This window comes from Dipteris shenzhenensis, chromosome 16, assembly GCF_047967505.1.
Source record: "Dipteris shenzhenensis isolate YYH24624 ecotype China chromosome 16, Dip_SZ_1.0, whole genome shotgun sequence".
Lineage (NCBI taxonomy): Eukaryota > Viridiplantae > Streptophyta > Polypodiopsida > Gleicheniales > Dipteridaceae > Dipteris > Dipteris shenzhenensis.
In genome coordinates this window covers 2889078-2914940 of record NC_141611.1, presented here as the reverse complement: position 1 = coordinate 2914940, position 25863 = coordinate 2889078, and the positions used below count along the sequence as shown (strand labels likewise).

At 44.3% G+C, this 25863-nt stretch overlaps 1 protein-coding gene across 1 annotated transcript in view; it reads right to left on the bottom strand.

Moving 5' to 3' along the window:
* Nucleotides 1-19767, bottom strand: part of LOC147892408 (gamma carbonic anhydrase 2, mitochondrial-like) — a 92887-nt gene extending 73120 nt beyond the window's left edge. Inside the window, exon 1 of the mRNA XM_087387467.1 lies at nucleotides 19534-19767. Within this exon, the coding sequence (XP_087243593.1) occupies nucleotides 19534-19648 (115 nt within the window). The 5' untranslated portion in view covers nucleotides 19649-19767. The remainder of the gene's footprint in view (nucleotides 1-19533) is intronic.
* Between the last annotated feature and the right edge of the window lie 6096 nt (nucleotides 19768-25863).

Sequence of the window (25863 nt, the reverse complement as noted above, 5' to 3'; positions counted from 1 at the left end):
TTAGACACCCCTCCCAGTACAGCCTCGTCCTCGTAGCTTTTCACTCCTAGTTTATCCAGATCTTTTGTGAGTGCGGTCACAGATTTCGCTCAGTACCCGGACAGGCATGAGGATTGGGAGATCCTAGCAGATGAGATCGAGCGAGATTATCAGTCACCCACGCTGACAGGCACCTCGTCGCAGATTCTTCCTCTTCCTCTCACCTATTCCAGGAGCAAAGTTAGGACGGCTCGGCCCTTTTCAGCTCTTCTGGCTCCTAGACTTGACCCCAGGATGGTTGATAGAGATCTGCCCATTGAGTTTTGGCCCTTCTTGGCTCGAGGGGTTACCACAGACTCCCTCACCCGATTGGAACTTCTCCCGGTGTTTTGCCGACGGTTAGAGAAGGTAGAGGAGTACTTGGGATCTGTTACTCTTTCCAGAGAGGGGCATATTCTTCGTTTCTCTGCAGGCAACTTCCGATCTCGGGGGAGCGAAAGCTGGCCAGCTGAGTTACTTGACAGCGAGATTGCTAGACAGCTCATGAGCATGACTCAGTTCTCACCGGTTCACTATATTGTCGGCTCGCAGATTCATTCATGCCCTAGGACTCTCCGACCTGGCTTCGGTGGCAGGGCCTTTCTGTTTCTGTTCTTTGAGGTTCAAGGAGATTTTGATGTGCCCAAGAGTGCTGGTTGGTTTGACTTTCAGCTCCTCAGTTCGCGCCAAAGTACTATTCCCTTGGATGGAGCCATTTTACATGAGTTGGGGCAGATTTGGAATTTGATCAGAGACCGACTTTGGATTGTGCCGTCAGAGAGAGAGAGATTTGTGTCGGTGCCACTGGCACCCCCTCACTTCCATCCGATGTCTAGGTTGTCCATCATTTCATGGAATGTGAGAGGACTGAACGGCCGCAGATTTACCTCAGATGCAGATGGTCGTAGATCAGGTGTTCCTAGATTGCAGTTGCTTAGGGACTCCCTTCGGTTTATTTCCTCAGGGTCCCCTCCAGACATTGTGCTTATCCAGGAGCATAAGCTCTCCCAGGACAGGATTGACAGATGCAGATCCTTACTCAGAGGACAGAGCCGGACATATTGGAGCCCAGCGGATGGCACGAGGGGAGGAGTTTGCATTTCAGTTTCAGCCAGGTGGGCCTCAGAGATCACCCAAGAGGGTACACTGGTGGAAAGCAGGGCATGTTATGTTATTCTTCAGATTGAGAGCATAGCAGTTGGTGTTCTCAATGTGTATGCCCCCACGGATCCAACCCACAGACGTGCTTTTTGGAGACAGCCCAGAGAGTCCCTTCCTTAGGCCGACACCTGGATCGTTCGAGGTAATTTCAACATGGTTGAATTCTCTGAAGACAAGTCAAGCCAGATAGAGGGTGACCTTTCTGACAAGGAGAGAGTGGAGTGGGATAGTTTTGTTTTGCACGCTGGACTTCACGATGCAGCTTGATTGGACGACTTTCGTCACTTGGCTGACAGTCTTCAGTTATCTTAGTCCGAGGTTTTCCATGGCTCTCTTTCTTTGGTCAGACTTGACAGGTTTTATGTTGGCCAGGCCAGAGGAGGACAGATTGGGATCCGCCCGGGTTATGTTTTATCTGACCATGCTCTCCAGTCCTATTGTAGATTCTCCCTACCTCTCGTTTGGAGAGCACAGGCTCTGTGAGAATTCTGGACTTTGTTTTTCACGACGCAGAGTTCGTGGAACGGTTGAGAGGGGCTTGGTTGTCAGAGGACACTCCTGTGGATCAGGGCTGGTTAATGTGGGTAGAGAGGGCTTTGGCTAGAGACAGCATGGCCTGCCAATTGAGGGCAAAAGAGGAGAAGGAAAAGCTCAGAATCAGAGATCGGAACGCAAGAGCGAAGGTATCCAGACTTCAGAGATTGATTCACAGTTTTCCTCATTCTCTTTTCATCAGAGGGCAGCTTTCGGAGGCTCAAGAGAGACTAGAGGAGATTCATGGCAGGAGGGCCCAATTCAGGTTTTACTCCCAGCAGACGTTCTGGATCCAGAAGGGGGATAGATGCTCTAGAGAGTTTTTCAGGGCAGTGGATCAAAGATACTCTTCAGACAGCCTTCGTAGACTTGTGGATGAGGCCACGTATCTTCAGACGGACCCTCACCGTCTTGTTGAGATCACTTCCAATTTCTACTCCACTCTTTACACTGCCGATCCAGTCACCGAGGAGATGATCAGAGCCAGAGAGGAGATTTGGAGCCATGTCCCCCAGATGGTCTCAGACAGGATGAGTCATGTTTTGGATAGCCCACTATCACTCCTAGAGATCACGGACGCGTTACATGAGCTGCCCAGAGATAGATCCCCGGGGGAGGACGGTTTGTCGCCACTTCGGATACGATCGGGCCTCATCTACTCTCTGCCTTTTCAAAGGCTCTCGATACAGGATCTTTGAGCGAGACATTATGCACATGTTTGATTTGTCTCATCCCGAAAGGGGTGACAAGACAGTCCTACGCAATTGGAGACCCATTACACTTCTAGGGACAGCCTACAAGATCCTAGCGAAGACCTTGGCTCTTCGCTTAAAGCCTTTGCTGCCAAATATCATCAGAGCTACTCAGACAAGTTTTGTCCAAGATCGGAGTATCTTGGATAACATCTTCACCTTTTGGGAGGCCACTCACTGGGCGCAGGAGAGTCAGCAGGAGATTGCAGTTCTTCTTCTCGATTTTGAGGAGGCTTATGACAAGGTGGACTAGGGTTTCTTGGAGGGCACTATGAGGAGGCTAGGCTTCAGTGATAGATGGATTTCTTGGGTCTCCTCACTTTACTCTCACTCTTCTAGCAGGATGGTGGTCTGTGAAGGCAGAGGACCGGCTTTTCAGCTATCCAAATCAATACGACAGGGATGTCCACTTGCACCTTACCTTTTCCTTTTCGTAGCGGAGGCTATGGGATACTTTATGCAGGCTACCCGTCATGGCACTTTGGGCCTTCATCTGCCTATCCGGCAAGAGCAGGAGCTTCTGGACACTGAGTTTGTTGATGACACGGCACTGACAGTCAGAGGAGATGCCTATAGTCTTGCTACTGCTGCGGACTCAATTGACAAATTCTGCCTAGCCTCAGGGGGACTTGTCAATTGGAACAAATCAAAAGGCATCTGGACTGGAGCTCAGCAAGATACCCCAGCATGGGGAGCTTGCAACTATGTGGTACGTTGCGTCATGTTGGTGCTTTCATGCTGACTCGATTCGCCAGGTCAGGAGATTGCTTCGGAATTTTCGGTGGAGTGGTGGTGATGGTTCTGAGGACACTAGGGCCAGAGTTTCATGGGATACTATCACTTTACCCTCCTCGAGGGAGGACTTGGGGTTCTTGATCCGGAGATGCAAAGCAAAGCCCTTTTAGTCAAACTTCTTGTTAGAGGTTTGACTCCAGGAGATCCGCCGTGGAAGCAGTTCCTACTGCATGGGATTCATCAGTGCACCCCCAGAGCAGCAGGCCAGTGGGCAGGTAGAGTCAGTTGGATCTTCCTAGCGAACCATCATTCTCAACCTTCCTCACCACTGGTAAAAAGGCTTATTCAGAACTGGGATCTTTTTCGACAGCACCTCATCAAAGCAGTTCCCTCCTCCAGAGAGGAAATTGTGGGGGAGAGGATCTGGAGCCTTTACTCTCTTTGAGTCAAAGCCAGGAGACCACGGTTTCTTCATGCAGCATCGCCGAAAACGGGGTCCCACAGAGGCCAGCATCATGGAGCCACAGGATTTGCTTTTGGTACCTATACCAACTCAGGATTCCCTGCCTAATTCAGCTGCAGGGTCAGCCTGGGAGATCATTTCCAGCATTACCCTATGGCGGATATGGTGTTCGCGATGTTTTTTTGTCCTTGGGGGCCATTTATGCTCGGAGGCTGACACTCTCGCTTCCATTTGGGCAGAGATTATCTTCTCTCAGGAGTCAGTGGGAGCGGTGTACAGGCACCTCGTTGGCAGCTCGTGGGAGACTTATATCCTTCATGAGGACATGGGACTGCTCCTTGTTTTTTCATTTGACCCCTTTTGGGATGTCGTGGCATTTTAGTCCACCACCATGGCTTTTTTGCCACATTGTTGAGGCTAGGGATAGAGTACTTTCTCTCCCACTTGTTGTATGATTTGTTTTGAATAGAATATATCACTCTTTATTTTTTTTTAAAATAGGCCACTGATGGTGGGCTGCCAAAGCTATCACCGTGCGAAGAGACCCACTTGGTTCCGATAATCTGCCTCTTCTGTGGTCTATCATCAAGATCCAAAGTGTGAATATATACCTTTGTAAGACTAGAATATATCCAATCATCCCAAGTGTGAATGTTCAAAATGGCATCCAACTCTGTTTGCATAGCAGCCTACCATTCTAGGACTCGCTTTGCTTCCTCAAGGTTCTTGGTTTCACAATCTTTTGGATCTAGACCATCAAGGCATGGTTCACAGTAGGGACTTTTCTTTGAGACCTCCGAACTACCCTCCAGAGTCTCTGTTACTTCTGAATCCTCCAAGGCCTTCAGGTACCAATTTGATCATTTTCATTCCTTCGCTAGGGTTGGTCTTTCGGCATCAATGCCTCCGTTTCTAATTCTAACTCTTCAGCTTCTGGATTCTTTGTCTTTTCATCTTCCGTGATAGTAAGTTTTGGTCTCTGAGGAGCAACTGGAGTTACCGATGCAGTTGCTTGTGGCTCTTCTTCCTGAAACACTACATCCATGCTTACCACCACCATCTTTGTTTCTCAGCCATACAGTCGATATGCCTTTGACTCTTCATTGTACCCAATGAAGATGCACCATTTGCTCTTTCTGCTTCATTTACATGCACATATGCATCAGAACCAAAAACTCTTAGGAAAGAAATTACAGATTATGAGGTTCCACCCCATTCCATTGGGATGTGTGTGTTGTAGTTAGTTGCCTCTTGATCCCTTCTACTCTTGGAAATTAGTGAAGGTTTGAGACTTCTTAGCAATGCAATAGATGCAAGTCATTCTGCTAAAAAGATCAAAGAGTACCTGACTCCTGAAAGTGACATCATGGACATCGTTCCACATATATATGAGTATACCAATAGTGATGGAAACTAGCATGCATGCTTGAGATGAGGACATGAGGCATATGGACAAATCAAGTGTAAGAATTCTCCTTTATTGGATGCACATGTTCTCTAGAGACATTTATTATACTGGGAAGGACCAACAAGGAGTAGTGTGAATTCCGATGCGAGAAGAAGAAATCAACATAGCCCTCTTTCACACACAAATTTAGTAAGAGTATCCTAAGCCTAATATATCAAGCATCCGAACAATGCGCTGAACTTATGTAAGTATACTAAATCAAAAGACAAAAAGGAAAAAAAATAGAAACACAATTAGAACAGCTAATTTGGTTGCAACATATATCTTTATCACATACACTACAAAATCTTAAAGCAAATGAGGTGTATGAGCTACTAAGAGCTTCAGGACAATGCTCCACACCACAAGATCCTTCAAGTGCAAGGCTACCTCTAGACTCCTCCAAGCTGATCATCCTAAAGGCTCATGAGCCGAGAGCCAATCCAGGGATGAATGACGGGGGGTGGAGGGATGCTTTTATAGGCCTCCACTAGGGCTGACTTTTCTAAAGAGAGGTTCAAGCTTTCTCATAGAGCGCTAGGGCCTTCTGTATGGGATGGCAGGATGCCCAGACTGAGGTGACCTGTTAGAAAACACAGAGACGAAGGTCGCTTGTTGTAGCCAACACTCCCGCCAGCGGAAGATTATGTAGAAAAAACACACAGTTGCGAACTCAAATTTCGCGAACTCTTTTATTGTGCACAAGCGAATATATACAGATGCGGACAGTTAAGGAACAAATAGAAACAATAAATATGTGTTGCTCAAAAGATGGGCAAAAGCTGATCCTCCTAAAGGCTCATGAGCCGAGAGCCAATCTAGGGATGAATGAAGGGGGTGGAGGGATGCTTTTATAGGCCTCCGCTAGGGCTGAATTTTCTAAAGAGAGGTTCAAGCTTTCTCACAGAGCGCTAGGGCCTTCTGTATGGGATGGCAGGATGCCCAGACTGATGTGACCTGTTGCTTGTTGTAGCCAACTCTCTCGCCAGCAGAAGATTGTGTAGAAAAGTAGCTTAGGAAACACACAGTTGCGAACTCAAATCTCACTCCATTCTTTTTTGTGCACACAAGTGAATATAGAAGATGCGGACAGTTAATGAACAATGCAAATGAGAATAGAAACAATAAATATGTGTTGCTCAAAAGATGGAAAAAACCTTGTACAAAGGTGTGCTCAGTGTGCCACCCTCTAGCAGATAAGTTACTGCCTAGATGTGGACCAGGGACGTCTAGCACCACCAAACTGTCTACCTCCTCTCGGCACCTCCAAAACTCTGTCACCCTGCGTGCTCTCCAAGAGCTTCAGTGGCTGAGCAGATGCCCCTTCCTACATACCTCCTAGCTGCTTCACTCTGCAACCAATGGTGATGTACTCTTGGTTTCCTGATCCTTGACCTCCTTGCTGCTCATGTCTGCAGCCAATGCAGAGGCACAAGATTCTTGGCCTCCTTGCTGCTGGAACTGCAGCCAAACTGTGAGGCACAAACTGAATCTCTGGACCTCCCTGCCACTGGAACTGCAGCCAAAAACTGTAGCCTCAAAGACTGAGATCGGCCCCCATCCAGGGGTCCTTTTAAAGGGCTGGAATGCCCTAGAGAATAGGCCATCCAGTCTGCAGACTGGCCCAACCACCCAATCAGCCCTGCAGGCTGTACAGCCAACCGTACAGTCTGTATGACCAGCTCCTGCTGCCTGCCTGCCGACCTTTCCAGCTAGTAACATCGGCTGCTGAGCTGGCAACATCTGCAGCTGTTTGTGAAGGCAAGGGTAGTGATGATGAAGGCAATGGTGGTGATTGTGCTGGTACTACTATTATCCAGGGGAACGATACTGCTTTCGAAGGGGCACTTCCGATACTGCCAATACTACCTTTGACGGGGGCTTTGCTCCAGCCATCTGTACCTGTTTGCAGCTGACCTGCTGCTGTCATCTGCTGCACTGATCCTACCTATTTGCAGCAGTCATTCCACGCATACTGCTATCAGATCCGTCCCTGTGGCAGCCCACGTGGACTCTTCTGCTTCTGGTACACCTCCCTCATGTCCTCCTCATATGGAGCCTCACAAGTGCAGACGTGACCCCTAAAATCCCAACACAACCATCTTGCATGCCGATGTGGCATTTGAAGTGGCATTTTGTAGGTCGAGCAAAATCACCTAGTTCAATGGAACCTTGACGGACGGCTTGAATAACCAAGCGGTATCCTAGAGCCAAAAATGCTCAAAATATGAACATGCTGTAGGCTACATACCTCCTTTATCCCTGATAAATGCAAGGCTTCATGCATGGGCTACGATCTATGTGTAGTCCAAGACACTGGATGCAATTTACAACCTGGTAGCTAGGCTGTCCAGGTTGTACTTAGTTATTTCCATGTGATATCCCCTTTAAATTTGTTGACATGAATTAGTTAAGGCGCATCGCCTCTAGTCAGTCAAGGTAATCTTTAAAGTCTTATTGGGCAAAGTTTGGCTTCATCAACTTCTTCAAGGGCTCGCCATTGTGTTAGAAAAGAGGGGACGCATTGAAAAAGAAAAGAAATGAGAGGGCCCACATACAACATCAACTATACAACATGGAAAGCTACAGGCATAGTCCACTCAGGTGGTAACTGCAGTTACTGGCTAAGTTCTATGGAACGTTTCTAACATGGAAAAGCCCAATATTTGAACATTTTGGAAACGGCACTGGAAACTGGGAATAGGAAGGGTGGGCTAGACTTAAATTATAGACACGAGTAACTTGAGGGGAAATAAATTTGATATTTAATTTGTATTTAAAATATAGCAGATTTGTAATTCTCATTGCAACATTTAAATAGTCTGTACGACATTTCGTATAATAGGGGTCAGCATGCATCGCTGCTAGCATATGATCCGTAGCATGATGAATGAATGCTGCCATACACATGCGTTGATGCTTCCACTCGTCAGTTGATGAATGTCTGTTGCTGGACTACAAATGGTCATTAAATGGTGATGATAGACACAATTTCTTGTCGATACACAAACAGGAGTTTCCTAGCTGTCTCTTTGTTTTTGAAACAAATAACTTGGAAATGCTTGGCAATGCAGTTTCTAAAAGTGGGGAGGAGTTTCATGCAACTCACACTTCATGGACCTTGTCGATGACCCTACCAGTTGGAAAAAGTTTGAAACTCCATTTTGACAGCTTGGGACAGTGCTTTTGCTCTTGCTTCAGCCTCAAATAGACCTGATCTCCCTCTCTATAACATATATATATCTTGTGCTCGCTTGCTTCCTGTACTACGCTTGTGCCCTAGCAATTCAATATTTGACGACTACATAACCTGCAGGCTGCTTGAAAGATTGCATGATGTTATTTGCTTCATCATTTTTTATGTTCTCATGAGGAGAGCTTCATTGCTGGCCAAAGGCTGCTTTATGTCAACCAAAGGAAGATAATTCTCCCATCTTCCCTTGTGCTCACTTAGATAACAATTAACGTCCATCAAAGGCAAGCTGATTATACCTGCTCGTATCCATTTGACTAGGGATGAAATGAAATATTGAAGCTCAGCTTGGTGCAGCAATTGACAAACAAAGCTCGTGAACCATTGTGAGTAAAGTTGGAGTTTTTGTCTGGCAATTGTATGGAATGTGGGATCCCACAAAAGAAGACCCAGTTGTCTCCTTTGCTGTAACTGACATCACACATTTTTTCAAGCGATTAACTATCATGATACTGTTAAAGTATGGAACTGTATGGCATTTCATTGTGAGATCTCGCTTCTATGTGGGTGTGCCTGCACGGAGAGGATAGGATTAGGTAGGCCTGGATAGGCTAGGTTAGGAAGTAGTAAGGGCTGGGTTTGGGTGCCTAAACTGGGCCCCAACCAGGTCAGGTCAACCCGGCCCAACCAGGGTCGAGTCGATTCAACCGACTTGGCTGGCTGGGGGCCTAGAAAAGCCCCCTTCCACTCTCCACTCAATATCTCACTTAGGGCTCTCTCTCTCTCTTTCCCCGTCCCGCTCAGCCTCTCCTCTCCCGTTAGCCTCTCTCTCTCTCTTTCCCCGTCCGTACAGCCCGTCAGCAGGCAGCCAATACCGTACAGTCCCATCATTTGTACCTCTCCCCCCGTCCGTACAGCCCGTCAGCAAGCAGCCAGTACCATACCACCCATCAGTACCTCTCCATTCGTACCTCTCCATTCGTACCTCTCCCTCCGTAACCCAACCCTGGGTTAGGTTAAGCTAGGGGGTTCAAACAGACAGCCAACTATGGACTACTGGCCTACCTTCTCCTCCAAGTCCCCCTCAACTCCCTCAACTCCTTCAACATCCATCAAGACTCAGTACTCTACAGTTGCAGCCATGACACCCTCTCCATATGCACGGAATCACCAACAAGAAGGCTCAAAATGACCCATCCTTGGGCAACAGGATCAGATCTTTTATCTGCAGCAGGCAGTGAGAGAGCTACGATTGGAACTGGCAGAAGTAAAGGCTCGACTTCACATTCTGGAAGGGCCTGGTAAGCAGGCAGTAATTGATGAGGCTGTAAAATCTTATAAGGATTTCCCTCCTACCCCGCAGCTAGTCTCTACAATCAAAGATCTTGTTCACACTGAAGTACAAACTGCTAAGAAGGAAGTGATTGTGGAAGTGGACACCAAAGCATTAAGTCAGATATTCAAGCAGAGAGAGCTAGATGTGGTAATGCGCTGAAGATTAGAATAGGGGGACTCCCAGAAGAGAGGTACAAAGAGGAGGACACATATAGTAAAATCTTGACAAAGATCAAAGCAAGCTTGCCCAACATTGAATGGGTGGATAATGATGAGCAGGATGATGACTCCTCCAAGCCAACTTCTATTTTGCAGTATAAAGGTCATGCTATCCTTACACTGAAGTCAAAAGATATGCGGATTTGGACCTCGCGCTGCGCGCAGATCCTCGGTGGCACCTCCTTATCGACTGCCCAGATCATGACTGACATAAGCTTCTTCGACAATCTTACGAGTTGAAGGGCACCAAAGTATGGATAGCAAAGGAGCTTACACAAGCTCAACTTAAGATTAAGGCAACTGAATTAGCTAAAGTCAGGGCTGCCAGAAAGGATGGAAAATGGGCAGTTTACCGTGAAGGCGTAGCGCTAATCAGAGAGTTCAAATCAAAACCAAAAGGCTCTCAGTCTTAAACTGATGTATGGCTATTTACTCTTCCAGATTATCATGTAGGTATTCTAAATAATGGGGGTGGCTTTTTGCACTCCTTGGGAGCGGCCATGTGCCCTCCCTAAAGCAGATGTACTAGAGGGTTTCTTGCTGTCCCATAGACCTTTTGGTCTCCAATGGACGTTGATAGACTCTCTCTCTCTCTCTCTCTCTCTCTCTCTCTCTCTCTCTCTCTGTGTGTGTGTTCACGCTTCTGCACAAGCACCACTCACATGGTATCATTCGGCATCAGTGATGAGGGACCAAGAGAGGGCTGAGCTGACGCAGTTCTGAAGGCTTTTGCTACGTCGATCTATGGCACTTCGGAGGGCTGCTTGCTCCTTGCAAGGCTGGTTCAAGACAAGCTGACGCAAAGGACCTTGGAGATTCAGAGCATTCTGCCCAGGCCGACCTGAGGCTGCAGTTCCAAGCACCATCCAAAGGGCGATCTGTGGACAGCACGAAAGAGGTCGGCCATCGGTCTCTCTGGCAACCTGGTATGCTCAAGACAATTCGCTGCAGCAGGGGCCTCAGAAGACAATCTGAGGCAGGCTAGCCTGTTCACGGCATCTGAGGCAGCAGTTCTGGGCTACCTGCTTATGGCAACCTGCAGCAGCAATTCGGACTAGCATGCCCACATAATTGCCAGCATCCAGGTTCCGCCACTAGTCCAGAAGCAGAGGAACTTGACGGCTGTTTTTAGCAGACTGTTGGGGTCATGGACTGAAAGGGGGTTCGCGTTGAATGTTAGAAAATAACCAACAAAGGGTACGCACAGCGGAAGACTGATAGTAATGCCCAGGAGCTCACATAGTGTGGTGTGGGATGTGGAATCACAAACTTTTTAACTTAATGTGTGTCAAATAGATGTGCAGACTCATCAATAGACAATGAACCAGCCAGATAGAGAAACCACCAAAACATATTTCCGTCCAAAACTATGGACACAATACAAAAGATATAGATCCAGAGTCCCACCAACGGTGTGGTCCTCTGTTCTAACCACAAGGCCTTCTCCTATCTACTGGCTATCTCGACTGAGCCCGCGTGCTCCACCTCGAGCGTCTGTAGACTTTCCGTCCAGAACGATCCTCTCCACCTTGCTGTCTGGAAACCAGCCTAGGTGGGCTGCCACTCAAGCTCAGTCTGCAGCTCCTTCAGGGTCACCTTCACCTTCTATGTATAGGCCCAAGGCTTGCCTTCTTGCTGCTCCTGTCTGCTGTCAGAGGGCTGCTCCTGAGAATGTGATCACAACACCTTGCTGCCCTAGAAGACAGCCAAGGTCCAGCCTCTAGGAACTCAGTCTGCAGCTCACCTTCAACTTCTCCTTCACCCCCAGTGTGAGGCCCAAGGGAGTGGCTCATGGCTGCTCCTGTCTGCTCCTGCTTTTGCTGAACTGTTGGATGACGAATGAGGGCTGGAGGCCCTCCTTTTATAGGCCCAGGGGCCTGTCATAAAAACCGACCAGCCAGCTTCATACTGGCCGACCAGTCTGCTGCTGGTCCAGCCCTTTAAGGGCTCACAAAACTAGGGCCCTTTGGCCCAAACTTCTAGGGCCCCCTCCAATCTAGGCAAGGGCCCAGCCTATATAAGGCATGCCACTGCCCACTGGCAGCCCCATTTGCTGCTCCATCTGGGCCCAAGCCATGCCAGCGCCTGTTCACCCTGCTCTCCTGACCCGCCTGTACCGCGCCTTTGCTCCAGCCTTCTGGTCATCTGCATCTGCTCCGTACCTTGCTTCCAGCCCTCCGTACTGGCCCGTACAGTTGTGCTGTCCGCCTGCACGTCTGCTGCAGATACTCGCAGCCCAAAGACCCTTACCTTGGGGCAGTCTTTGCAGGTCTAACCTTCACAATGACTCAAGCAGCCAGGGCACGACTTTCGCAAGGGCAAGGAGCTCTAGCTCGATTAGAGAAATTATGCTTTCACGAGCATTTCCAAGACCCCCCAACAAAGGGATGGCTATTTGACACATTAGTGAGACCGACAACCATGTATGCAACACCCTTCTCGAGGGGGTCTATCTGCGACGACGACTGAGTGGCGGCATTTCGAGAGGTTGCCGGTGATGATGGGCTCCAGGATGATCCAGAGCAAACCCTCTGTCCCCCACCAGATCATATAGGCTGAGTTCGGCATGACACCACTCCAGGTCGATGCCATCATCCAAACAGTCACCTATCTCCATAGGGTTTGGGCCTTACCTAGAGGTAGACTACCAAGATTGCACTAGTCGTCTATACACCTAGCTGAGAGGGGAATTAGCATGGCTTGGTTCGCACGCGTATCCAAATGGTTTCGCAACCAAGGCATCCAGATGGATCGTCTCCTCCCCTTGCAGTACAGCCTACATGCTCCAGATCACCTGATTCCACGGGATGAGATCAACTGTATCGTACCATTGGACCTACTCTAGCTCCACACATCGTGGACCGGGGCGGGGGGGGAACCAAGAGTTCCCCACCTAGATCTAATTCTACCGCGACCATTTCCTCAGAGCATCGGTGGATGGAGTGATTATCAGACCCCGGTACTTGGAGGATAGACGAGTCTCACATGCTTGAGGATCACCATCGGACAAATGTGGGTCTCGTCCCATCAATTGAGGATTGAAACAAGGAGAGCCACAGGTACAAGAGAGCAACGGATCTGTAGACTATGCACCTAGGGTCAATGCCTCACAAAGTTCTCTACGGGGTTCAAAATTGTAAGCATGTGTGGAGTTGCTTGTCGAAAGTTGTGTCAACGGGCTTGCAGAATTAGAAAATTGACCATTGAACCATCCTCCTTAGTGAAAGCAATGGATCTCTTTTGATAACACACCAAAATCCAATCTCGGGACACTCCTTTGTCCAACAGCTCTTGATGTTTAGACATTTTGGCAAGGTAGTTATACAGATCTTGATGGCCCCTTGTTCACGATTCCTGCCAGACTTGCATAGTTTTTTTGACTGAAAGGGTGAAAACCTTAGTGTTGATCAAAATGCCTAGTACAGCACCTCAAGATGTACTTGAGCATTCATTGTGTTGTAGAATGTTGCAATGTCTTCTATGTAGGTGGTTAGTGAATTTGCCAAGGAAGACACAGTCTGTGCTTTGACAGCCTATTGGTCTTGAAGTGAATCCTTCTCCCCACTAAACACGGCCTCTACAATCTACTGAGTCATATCAAACCTACTTCTCCTATTGCAGCACGTTGTCTCCATTCACCTCTAGCTTTTCCTTTCCTATATGGGAAGGTTTGAACTCGGCCTTCTAGTTGTCTCATTTAAAAGTTAGTCCATGAAACTAGAACAGTTTCATTCAATGTCCATATGTTGTTCTTGAGGTTCACTTTATTTCATTTATTTGTCAGCATTACCATTGTTGCGGTACAATCCCTACAAGATTTTTGCAGCTAAATCTGTAACTCTTTGTGAACCAATCTATACGAAAGCTGGGTACCTCAAGCTACATCCTTTCCTGATGAGTCATTGTATGAACTCAAGCTTCATCTTGACATTTAAGTTTGGAAGCCTGGTTTCATATTTACTCGATCATGGAGATTGATGTAGTAGTAAGCCGATTTGTTGTATTCTTGCACAATTGCAACCTATTTGAGGCCTCTTGTCCACTGTCTATGCTATCGTGGCAATTGATCCACATAACTGCTCCATATAGGATCAACATAGCCATTTTTTGTGAGGTTGAATATATAGCATATTGGTAACCTGCTCAATCCATAATTTTTGCGCTGCTCAACAGAATTTGACAAACCTGGTGTCGAAACTATTGTACACATTCCAAACTTAAATATAAGATCAAAAAATGTTCATAAATGAGATCAATGAGCCATTGCAATTATATTTTCCATTTGAGGCATTATCTTTTGCTGTATAAGAAATTAATATCTATTCAAAAACATCAAAAATGTGTCGGCGCATATATGCAACTTGAAAAGTGCACATGCTGGCACGATGATGTGGTTGTGCGGGATGTTGCGTAACATGTACACTCTAACAATGAGATCTATACTGCCCATGTGGTAGCCAATCTGCTGCCCACCTGGCAGCCCTAGACCAACACCCTTTATCCCATCCTATCTTGTGTGTCATCCCATCCTTCCCCATGTCCTCATGTGGGGGCTCATAAGTGGGGAGGTGACCCTAATATTCCAGCAGACACTTCTTGCATGGCCAGCAAAGTTGAATCACCATCTCGACCTTCTCCACCCTTGACAGAATGCACCAAATCTCAATCAACAAAGTTAATGAATGTTTTTGAGATGACAAGCACAATCAGAGGAGCAATATGTCAAAGAAAATGAAGAGTCTAGCTAGGAAACCTTACGGTAGAAAGGCACTATTGGCTTACAATATAGAGGGAGAGGGCTGAGCTAGCTCCTTTCCCCATCACAGCCAGTGACCCTTAGGGCCCAACGACAGGTGTGGACCATAATATAAACATACACATGTTGGAATCATAGGGTCAATGCCCCACCTATAAGTTCCCCAAATGAGGAGGATTAAGGGCTTGACACCTACAGTATTTTGGGTGTAGATGCATCAGTAGGGGGATGGACTGAGGTTGTCATGTGCCCACCAAGATGGCTGCCACATGGGCAGCAGCAGGACATTCTTGTTTATGTTATTTTAGGGCAGCCTATTGGGCCACCCTGGTCAGCACACATGACAGAGCAGCAGCAGTACGGGCTGCTGGACAGTCTCCTAAGCCTTGGATCAGGACAATAGACTGGCAGATAACCAGCACAGTAGGCACCTGCTTGGCATGGCCTTATATAGGCTGAAGGGGCCAGATTAGGTCGACAGATCAACAGACCAAGTCGGCTGGTCTGTGGCAGGTCAGGTGGCAGCCTGACAAGGTCGGCCAGTCTGGGGGCTTCCCTAAATGGACCCCCTTGGGGGGCAGCAGTAAGTTCAGTGTGGAGCAGTCCTCAGCCTGTATTAGGATAGAGAGCACCTTGAGCTGTAAGGAGAGCACAAGACTGTCAGGAGGGAGCAGCAAGTAGAGCTCAACCAGAAGCAGCTAGTGAAGCCTGTCAGAGAGGCACACAACACTTTGGAGCAAATCTGCAGCAAGAGTCCAGCAGACGAAGCTTGTGGTGGTGTCTTCCCTCAGCTGAGTTTGCTGCAGGTGTAAGTGCTTGCTGTGTATGGATCGCTACATCTTTATGAAATAGATTATTGACTGTACATCTGCATATTCTTTCCCTCTCGAGTCCTGAAAGTGTTCACTATCTATCGCTTCTTCTATATCACAAGTTTATAAGGAAATTCACTGAGTGTTGTACTTTGGCAAATCTTCGCTTTAGGTGTCTTGCTCTTTTAGTTGGTGATTGCAAGGACATTGTCATATCTACATGTTGTGTTTATCTTTGCTATGTACCAGAAAGGCATGCTTTCCAATGTGGTACCAGAGCCAAGGTGGTGAACATCCTTGGTGGTGAAGCCAGGTCGCCGCACACTTCTAAATTGAGTCGCCTTTCTTTCTTGGAGTCATGGCCTCCTCCTTCAAGTTGTCTTCCCGAAGCAAGTCTCTTGCGTACAAGTGCGTGAATGTCCAAACTGCCTCAGCTGCTGGTGCTCAGCTATGAATCTCTGCTTGGCAGAAGCCGAGTGTGGACACTGCACAGTGCGATAGGCTTCCCAGCTCCCGTGCATGGCTGGCCGCAGAATCCAAATGATTCAATCGCTTGACCAAGAGAAGAAACTCGCAGGAAGTGTGAGGCTGACAGAAATTTCAGGGAATCCACAGAAGTATTCATGAAAATTCGTTTGCCCATTCCCAATTGCGGAGAGAAGGGGATGCTGTACAGGAGTAATTACCCAATCTAGAAGATCAAGTTGAGAAGTCACATCACGATGAGGGTACTCTGGCAGATTACTGAGGGTGTCCAGGTCAAGCCCAACAACCATAAAGACGTGAGAGGCAAGGTGGTGATGAAGGCAGATCCAGACGATGTCAAAGAATGGGTGCTCAGAGATGCCAAGACACTATCTATGATAATCAGGACGACTGTAGATTTAGTGTTTCCACACGTTCAATTGGCAGAGACTGTTTGTGAGGCCTGGAAAAAGGATTTGTACGAGACCAACAATGCAGCAGGGATAGTGACTCTCTCGAAAATTATTCTCAATACCTTAGAAGAGGGAAACTGTCAATAACCATCTGGTCAAGATGAAGATTCTCCAACATCAACTTGCGGCGGTGGGCCAAAAGGTGGATAGCAATCAGCTTACAATCTTGTTCCTTAGCAAGCTTCCATGCAGCTTCAATGGGCTGGTCACTGCCCTAATGACTGGAGAACCTCACATTCAAGGAGGTCTGTCCTCTGTTGCCCCAGGAGGAAAGGATCCAGATGGTGAAGACAAAGCATTTACTGCTTCTTCAAGGAAGGATAGGGGAAACCCCAATAAGGGTAAGTCCAACAAGAAAGATTCTTCAGATAATAACTCTTTTGACAACAACAGCAAGAAAAAGAGAAAGTCATGTTACTGTGATCAACCTGGACATCTTGTGCAGGATTGCAGGAAGAAGAAGGCAGATAAGCAGAAAAGGAGGAGGAGCCAAAGATGGAAGAGTATGAACCAAAGAGCAGTTCCACAGTTTCTCTGTAAAGCCGAGACACTACATCTTCATATGACGTGCAGATGGCTTCAAATGCCTCTGCCTTGAGACTTTCCCTTTGTACATCTGGAAGATTTTCACCCTCCAGTTGGTGGACAGCTATGGAAGCAGCCAAGGTTCCAAGGTTCGAGGTTGCAGATACTGATGGAGGATGATAGAGTTGAACCAGACCCAGGATGCTTGGTACTTTGCAGCACCTGGCATGTTCCAAGTTCCTTAGGGGAAGGACTGGTTGGACCTGTTGACGGCTGGGTAACTCAAAGATGGACCGGTGATTGTACCAGTGTTCCAGACAGAATCGGATTGTTCATGTATGATGCAAAGCAAGATCAAGAGATGCTAGAGGTGCACACGGGCTAGATGATGAGCACAAAAACTTTAATGTGGCCAAAAATGTAAATCTAGATCAATCCATGAACATGCCCAAATTCCTCCAAAAACAAATCAAATAGTGACACGAGGTTAAAACCCATAACAGCACGGACTAGCTTTTATGACATCCCCACCGATGTCATTATGTCCAATGTGCCAGAGTAAACCATACTACACATTTATAGACTCAGCCATGACAAACGCTAACACTGAAGGAGAAGGCTAGTCCACCATCTCTTCATCCTAGCTGGAACAACCTGTGAAAACTGTGTTATTTCACACAAGTAAATACAATCACGTACTTCAACCTAAACCAGTGGCCACCTTGCCTTTTGGCTAGCCAGGGCCTGGATTAGCATGGATTACAGAATCACTAGAGTCTATGTCTCATCAAAAAGCCAATGTTGCAAAAATTCTGTATTAACAGTCCTCAGTTTAGCTGCTAGAAGGTTATTGACATGGATTATGTATTGTACAATTGACCATGTCACGAAAACACATGCATCATAGAAGCCAAGGGAGCTATACCTGATGATGCAAGCGAGCTATCATGCTTTGACTCTGCAAGGGGCAACACCAGAGTCTTCAGCATCATTTTTTAGTAGTAGGTTGGTTGTCCGGTCCCTAGCTGGACTCTCCTGATGCTGTCTCTCATCTAGGGCGTAGCCTCTGGTCTTTTCAAGGTATTATCTAAAGCATGTTTCTGTGCTTAGATTTTGTAAAACTTAAAAAACGTGCAGCTCTTGCTACAATTAGCCTAGTATATACGGCATTTCTCACTGGGCAAAAATGGAGCAGTTTAGAAATGCATCAAAGATAACCTGTGATGTTATCCTCCTGAGTCCTGTTGGTTTAAGTGAAGCTGTAGATGTGGAAGAACCGGTTGTGATTAGACAATTGATTATCATTGGTTCTCTTCATCTGAAACTCCAGCCAGTACGATTCCAGGAAAAGGTCAAAGCCATGTGAAATGGGAACACTCTGTGCATCTTCATGGAGGAGTGCAATAGGAGCTTAAAAGGCATCATTCTTGATAGACGTGATGACAAAAATGAACAACGCTTTGAAGATAATAAGTTTCAGCACTTCATGCTGGTTAATTTTTACTGTTGCGTCATAATCCATCAACACAGGGCTTGGCAGCCTGACAACGTTTTACGTATCTCTTATATTCTCTGAAATCTTCACATTACAAACAGTGACGGAACGTCAGCTTTCTTTGCTTCCAACTCTTTTAAGTATACTTTGGGATTAAGGCAAAGCTTTCCATGAGCAAATGCCATAACTTTTTGAACGCCTTTGCTAGGTTCATTCCTATTTCCCCTCCAAGAGAATCGACCTTAAGATCCACACATCATCATCCCCTTTACCTTAGTGTCTAGAACAGCAGGATATATGCACAACAGAAACACATTCTGACATAGATTATTTCTTTTTTCGTTTAGCAATTTCACTTTCAGAAAATACTAATGCGTGCATTTTATCATAATAGGAGTAGGACTTTGTTAAAGATTACCGACAGCTATCCACCTGTTAAGCTTCATAAATTTGAAAAATCCTATGACACATCCCAAATTCTCCCAAGGACCATTTGAATGACCTGGCCCCGTCCTTTTATAAACCTCCTGCCTTGGCATTTGCAACGTTTTTTCACACATACACAACGTATTGTAAAACTGAAAAAAAAACATCTAGACAGACGGAATGCCCATGAACAGTCACCCAACAATAAGCATACATACAGCTCAACGTATGTGTCAATATTTGACATTTGCAAGACAATACTTTAACAACTTAATTGTTTCCAGTAAGAAGTCCAAATATCAAAAGCGTGACATGCGACAAATGAATATCCTCTACTGACAGTGTGTTCAGGTCGATAGATGAACAATCATAAACTAATAATCAATCGAGTTAGTGGCGAGAGACGTTCAGACAATATATACATAGTAGGTACGGCATTGCCGATCGATGTCTGTTTGTTTCAGATGCAGGGCATCCACGATAGGAGCTAATCCAGCATACCATGTGGCTGAGAGAATCCAACCTTCGATATGTGCAAGCTCGACGACGGCCCAAATGTGACAAACACGTAATATCCTAAACTGGACTGATCTCAAGTCTTGCATGCTCAATTATTTCGGCCTAATGGGAGAAAATAAAGCATATCATAATTTCCTCAAAAGATGCCTAGAACATCTAATAACTGCCCGAATGCAATGCAGAGTTCAGCACAACCAAAACTTACTTTGCTCCTGAAACGCGTAACTTCCTTGCAGACGAGCTCCAAGACGGTCGAGGGCCTGGCCAGTCTCACGGATCCAGAAGCCTATGTGGTAGACGGCCTTCCCGAGGGAGCCCATGGGACGCAGTCTGCAATGGCGTAGAGAACGATCGAATTTGGCACTCGCGCGAGCTGAGAATCGAAGGTCGCCAAGAACACAAAGGACAAGAGTGAGTGTTAGACCATGTATCAGCAATGAATTCACACCACCAATCTACATAAAGCAAGTACCCATGGTCAAACTTTATGTTTGACTAATATAGCAAGATGCTTTTCAAAACGAGCAACAATGCCTATTGCACTCAACACGCTTCTCCTATGAGTAATGCTTATCGGATCACCACCATTGCCATCCCAACTCAATGAGTGTGCTTCACCCTCCACAAGGTCATTTTAGTTCAAAGGACCTAGCCTCGTTATATTGTGTTTACTCTAAAAATAATCGCTCACATCAAGTTTTTTTAAGAGTGCATATATAGCACCCTTACAAGGCAATGCCACAAATGATAAGTAATCTTTAGTGTGTTTAAATTGAAGTATCTTGTTTGGTGGTACATACTCATTAATGGTAGCTTGGTTGATGGTGCATATCTTGTTTGATGATGCAAACTTGTTGATGTTTGAATCCCACGAGAACTCTTAGTACATGTTCACATACATTTAAGATAGTAGCTAAAATGGGATTAGTTTTGGCTAAAGCCTTGAATTTACTATATACTTGACACAAGTTTAACGGCATGTTAAAAATGTGCCAAATGCATTCCATGGTGGTTCATTGTGGGAACCCTTAATCAGCCTATAAGGATGAGATTTAGGAATATAACAACATAAATAATATACAAATATCATCCAATGCCATCCCAACATGATTAGCCCTATGCATTTTTATCTACAAAAAAGTAAGCACTCGAAACCACATTGTGATAAATTTGGAGCATTTGCCCTGTAAACTAGATAAAGACTCAATCTTGGATGTGTATCACTTTTCATGAGATTTACTTATCAACAACGCATGCAAACTGTAAGGCCTACTTAGCAGTTCATTTTGAAAGTCATTTTTAGGTGGCTTTGGGTTTGTTTGTTTTTTTAATGGCTTTGGGAGTGAGTGTTGGTGGTAATGGGAGAGATACAAACTCTATAAGGTGACTCAAGACCATCAGTGTTTGCGAGTTCTAGTTAATATGGAATTCATGACCTTTCCTAGTCAATGTTGTGTTCTCTTAGCAAGGTTTTTTGGCTTTAATATTGCTATTCGATTTCTCTACAAAAAGTTGTGTTTTTGTCGTGCTTGTAAGCTATCCTCTATGTACTCCTAAATAATGTATTCTTGTCAATATTACTCGTATGTTACAATCATCATTTTGCATATGAATGATCTAGATAACATATGGAGGTTATTCAAATATTTAAACCCACATGTCTATTTCTATGCATTGATTTAAATTAAATAGTTGTAGTTATCATCCTTGGTGGGATGATTATAGCGGACATAGGCACCCCTACAATGTGATGATCACTACATGGATTATTGTCAAACATATTTAATGCCATCTTATTCATAAGTGGCAAATATGAACTAGTCTATATGCTCATAAGAACATTGAAAGTGCAACATATGTTTGAAGTTGTTAATGGAACAGTCTAATTTTGATTCTTGATTGCACCATTCGCTATAGTGTGATCTAGTTTTGAGGGCCTTGTGATCAATCTTATAATATATTCTAGAGCAAACTCTCGAAAACTATTATTAACAAGGCAATATTGCTTTGGCAAAATACCAAATAGTATGCCCTTTCTAACAACAATTTGTGAATGCATGATATCTTCAGACAGTGTTTCAAATTGTAAATAGTAGTTGTGTCTCTAACGGTACCCTAGGATCTATCAAGCTATCAATATACAAATAATTTCAAGCTTCTATGTTTATTGTGTAAACTACTTTGAGGCAATAGATCATTTAATAGTCAGGGTGATGAAAGAGTAAAGAATTTGAGTGGCCCATGGCTATTACAAGCTTGGATTAATTTGATTTCTATGTCTAGAGCTTACACAAATTTCTTCTTAGGATCCTTATCACTACAAGGTATTGGGAAATTTTTAATACTAATACCTATGGAATTTGTGAAGAAACAATTTTTTTTCTAAGAGTACAAGTGCAAGTATGTACGTTAGCATGCAACCATTGGTATAGGCATCAAGGCTCCACTATCATAAGGCCACTCCAAAATTGGCTTGGTTCTTGGACATGGAATCCATGTTGAACCACCACCTAGTAGGCCGCATTGAGATGAAATCTGCAAAAGATTAGCATCATATCGACGCAAATATTAAATAAATTAGCATTACTGTTTTGGGCACTAATGCTATGAAATGATTTTTTTTTTGCATGGGGCGAAAAGGGGATTTGGTACCCTTTGTCTACCCACCATAACTAACATAAAAGAGATCAAGTCTGTATAACAAGAACCTTTGAAGGGGCACGAATATTATTGCAAAATCTATTACAAAAATTCCCTTGAAGGGGCATGAACATATAATGCTCCCAGGCACAAGTTGAAAATTTCTCAAAGGGGCATGAGTGTATAAGGTTGCAAGATTAATTACAAGAAATCCCAAATAGGGTTTAAAAAAGCATACTCTATACAACAAAAAAGGAGATTACTAATCTCGAACCCTCATTGATCTCCTCAATCACTCTCAAAGGCCAAACCTATCTCATCCTCACCATAGTTGTCCTAGCATCTTCTTATCCTCTGGACGACGTCTTAGATGGAGGATCCTGACGATAGTGACTAGAGTACTGTGACATCAACTCCCTAGTACCTATGTAGTCAATAGCATAGATGCTATGGTGAAAGTTGACTATAGAACTCAATAAGTTGATCATATTAGATACATGAGGCGGAATACATCAAGAGGACTTTGACTAAATGACCTATAGGATGACATAGCTAGACATGTAGGGAAAAAGGTAGTAAGACCCTACATTAGCATGTCTTTCTAGTCAAAGAATATGAGCAGTTGGCCTAAATTGTGATAGAGGAATATATCTACATAAGTAACAACGATAACATCCTTAGATTTTATATGATACAAAGAAGAAGGGAGGAGCATAGAAGAGCAAGCAAGGCATGAATTGAAGAAAAAAGATAAGCAATCTCCCTCTTTCCACAAGTCTTCCTCTCTTCCATATGTTCTTTTCCTAATGAATTGTTCTTTCATCCTTTCATGACATACAAAGAAGAGGGAGCCCCAAAAGATAAGAGAAGAGGAGATTCAAGGTAAACAAGCTCCCTCTTTCTCCATCTCTATCAATCTTCTTTTCTTCCATTCTTTCATGAGAAAAGAAGAGGAGAGAAGCATGAAAAGACAAAGAAGAGGACTTTTTTGACTAGTTTGCATGAAAAGAGAAAAGGAGAGGAAATCATTGGAGAGGTACAAGGTATGAAAATATTGGACATCACCTTCTCTACAAAACCTACATTCTCTTTTGAGAAGAAACCATGGAAAATCTTCACAAAATCTAGAAAAGTTCAAACCAAAACCCAAAGGCTTTTGAATAGAAAGTAGAAACTACTTGGAAACAAAGATATGATGATGATTTAACATATCTAGAATGGAAAACTTGAAGGGAGAAGGGGATTTAGAGTGTGAAGCTCCTTCTTTGCCCAGATCCAAGCTCATTTCTCCTTCAAATGGAAGTGGAAGAGGGGAAGAAAGATTTTAAGAGTGATGGTTGTGATTGAAGGAAAGTATTTTCAGGGTCCAAAAAGTTGAAGAAAGAAAGGGAGGAAGGAGAGCTCTCAAAAGATGAAAAGCAAAACTAAAATGCAAGCTTTTGGGTGAATTTCAGCAATATTTGCATTGGAAATTCTCAATAATCCATTGGTGTTTGCACTAATATAACTGTCAGATAAAATCATCATACCAATGGAATAGATCATTTGCTCTATTCTTGGCATTTTAAGGTGTAATTTGAAATGTTGGCATATTTAGGCATTATCATGGTTTGTGTACAGATGGATAGACAAAGTTCATCGTTGTCAAATGAAGAACTAGTGTATGGGAGCTTCGAGTGGCTTTGTGACAGGATCGTATGTTCATGCACATGATGCAAGCTACAGATTCAATCTAAGCATCATTTTGTAATGCACCATGTCCAAGATTATGGGCAAGTTTTGAGGGATGATTTTGAAATTTGAAATGGTGTTTAGGTGGTGAGTGAGTTTCAAATTTATTTGAGAATGAGACGATTTGATATTGGTACCAAATATAGATGTGCAATCACATAGATTTAGGCAAATCCTCTCATTCTAGGAAAAATGCATGGCATGCTTTTGCCAATCACATATATTGCCATTCATTCAAATTTCTCATTATGTAGGTCGAGAGGGCATGAGAGGATTTGATATTGGCACCAAATATGGATATGCAAGCACATAGATTTAGGCAAGCTTCTAGGGATGTTGGGGATGGAAGGAGATCATGCCTCGGCCCAAATGAGGGATATGACATGGTCGAGGAAGCACATAAGGATAATTCTTTAATGTCAGAGACGAGGGGATGAAGGACATGATGGATGCAATGTTTGGGAGCATGTGCATGTCATGTTTGAGTCAGAGGCCATGATGAGGGAGTTGCAATCAATCCCTCGGTACAAGGACATTTATATGTTGAAGCTAGGCGCTTGCCTTTCAATCCTAAATTTACAAGCAGCTTATTGGTAGTCAGACACCAATGTCTCATCTTTACTAAGGTGCATTTAGAGTTTGGAGTTTAGGACTTAGGGTTTAGGGTTTAGGGTTTTGTCAATCATTATCCTCATGTTATTAGGGTTAAGGGTTTTAGGTTTTAGGTTTTAAAGTTGGAGTTTAGGATTTAGGGTTTAGGATTTTATCAATTTTTATTTCATGTTAGTAACATTGTGCCAGATTCTGATTTGGTTTTCCATTAATCCTCCTAATAGTGGAGAAGAAGTCTCAAAGGATGATTCATCATCTTTTGAGGGATAGTACATCTTCTATTGCTTCTACTACATCATTGTCATCAATGGAGGATTAAGGTGTAGCTACCATAGATCCCAATGATATAGGCATCTTCGGTATAAAACTCAAAATAGACTTGTTTGGAATGAACAATTCGGTTGAGGATGAAAATTATGATGTAAATACCACCGCTTGAAAAATTCGAACAGAGCTTTTCTTCCTTTGCTAATTAAGTTGTATTTGCATCATGAAGTTTTCAAAATTTTTTTCATCATGATTATATGAAGGTATTTTGACCCAAACTTTGTTTGGTCTTTCGTTTCGGGGTATTTTTTTTAAATATTTATCAGAGGCTGTGTGGAAGTTCTCAAAGTTTATAATTTTTAATCTCAAAGTTCCTAGGTCTTGCCCACCTGCCTCTCTCCACCTCTAGATCATGTGAACTAGTTCTAATTTTGTAGATTATATGCCTTTTAAATATTGATTTGTCTTCCTCGAGGTATTTATCCATCCTATCGCTGTCTATTGAGCTAATTTGTTGTTTGTAGACCTGCATTTTTGTCCATGAGTTTTGCCAAATTTTTGTAGCATTTTCTATGTCACTATATCCTCAGTTTCATATGTATCTTCTTGTATAGCAACAGTTGTTATACTCCATGATTCCATCGATTCATTCCCGCTTGGTGCCATCCTGTGCCTTGTGTGTTATTCTACTAGTGTCCATCTTCTCAACTTTGTTGAGGTAAGCCATGGATTGAAACTATGCCTCCCCTTCTAGAGGTATCATACCCGTTTCAACTAGCAGGATGGGGTAGGTATTTGTGCCTCAGCCCCTAACTCCTCTATTAAAAATAATTTATGTAAAGTTTCTATTGTATTCCATTAGATCATAGAGAGTTCAAGTGCCCAAGCTAGGCCCTTGTAAAGGATTACCATCTACACACCATGGTGTATAGAAACTTTCTTATTTTCCAATTCCACAAGTGTGCCTTCTTTCATTTATTTTGGAAGCTATATAAATCCTTCAAGCCACCTAGAATCCTCCTCTCCACACATGCATTCCCATTTGTAGTTATCTGTGAATAGATACTTATGTGTGTTGACTATTTCCAAGGGCTCTCCTTCAAAGGTGACATCAATGTGTTTATCATGTCCCAATCACCATTACCTTTGTCTTATCAATATTATTGACCTGCATCCTCAAGCATCTACAAAATTCTCTCAGTGCATCTAAATGTGCTTGCAAATTCTCCTTGTTCTTATGTAGCACGTCATCTGCATAGATAAGTATTAGCATTGTTTCTTTGTA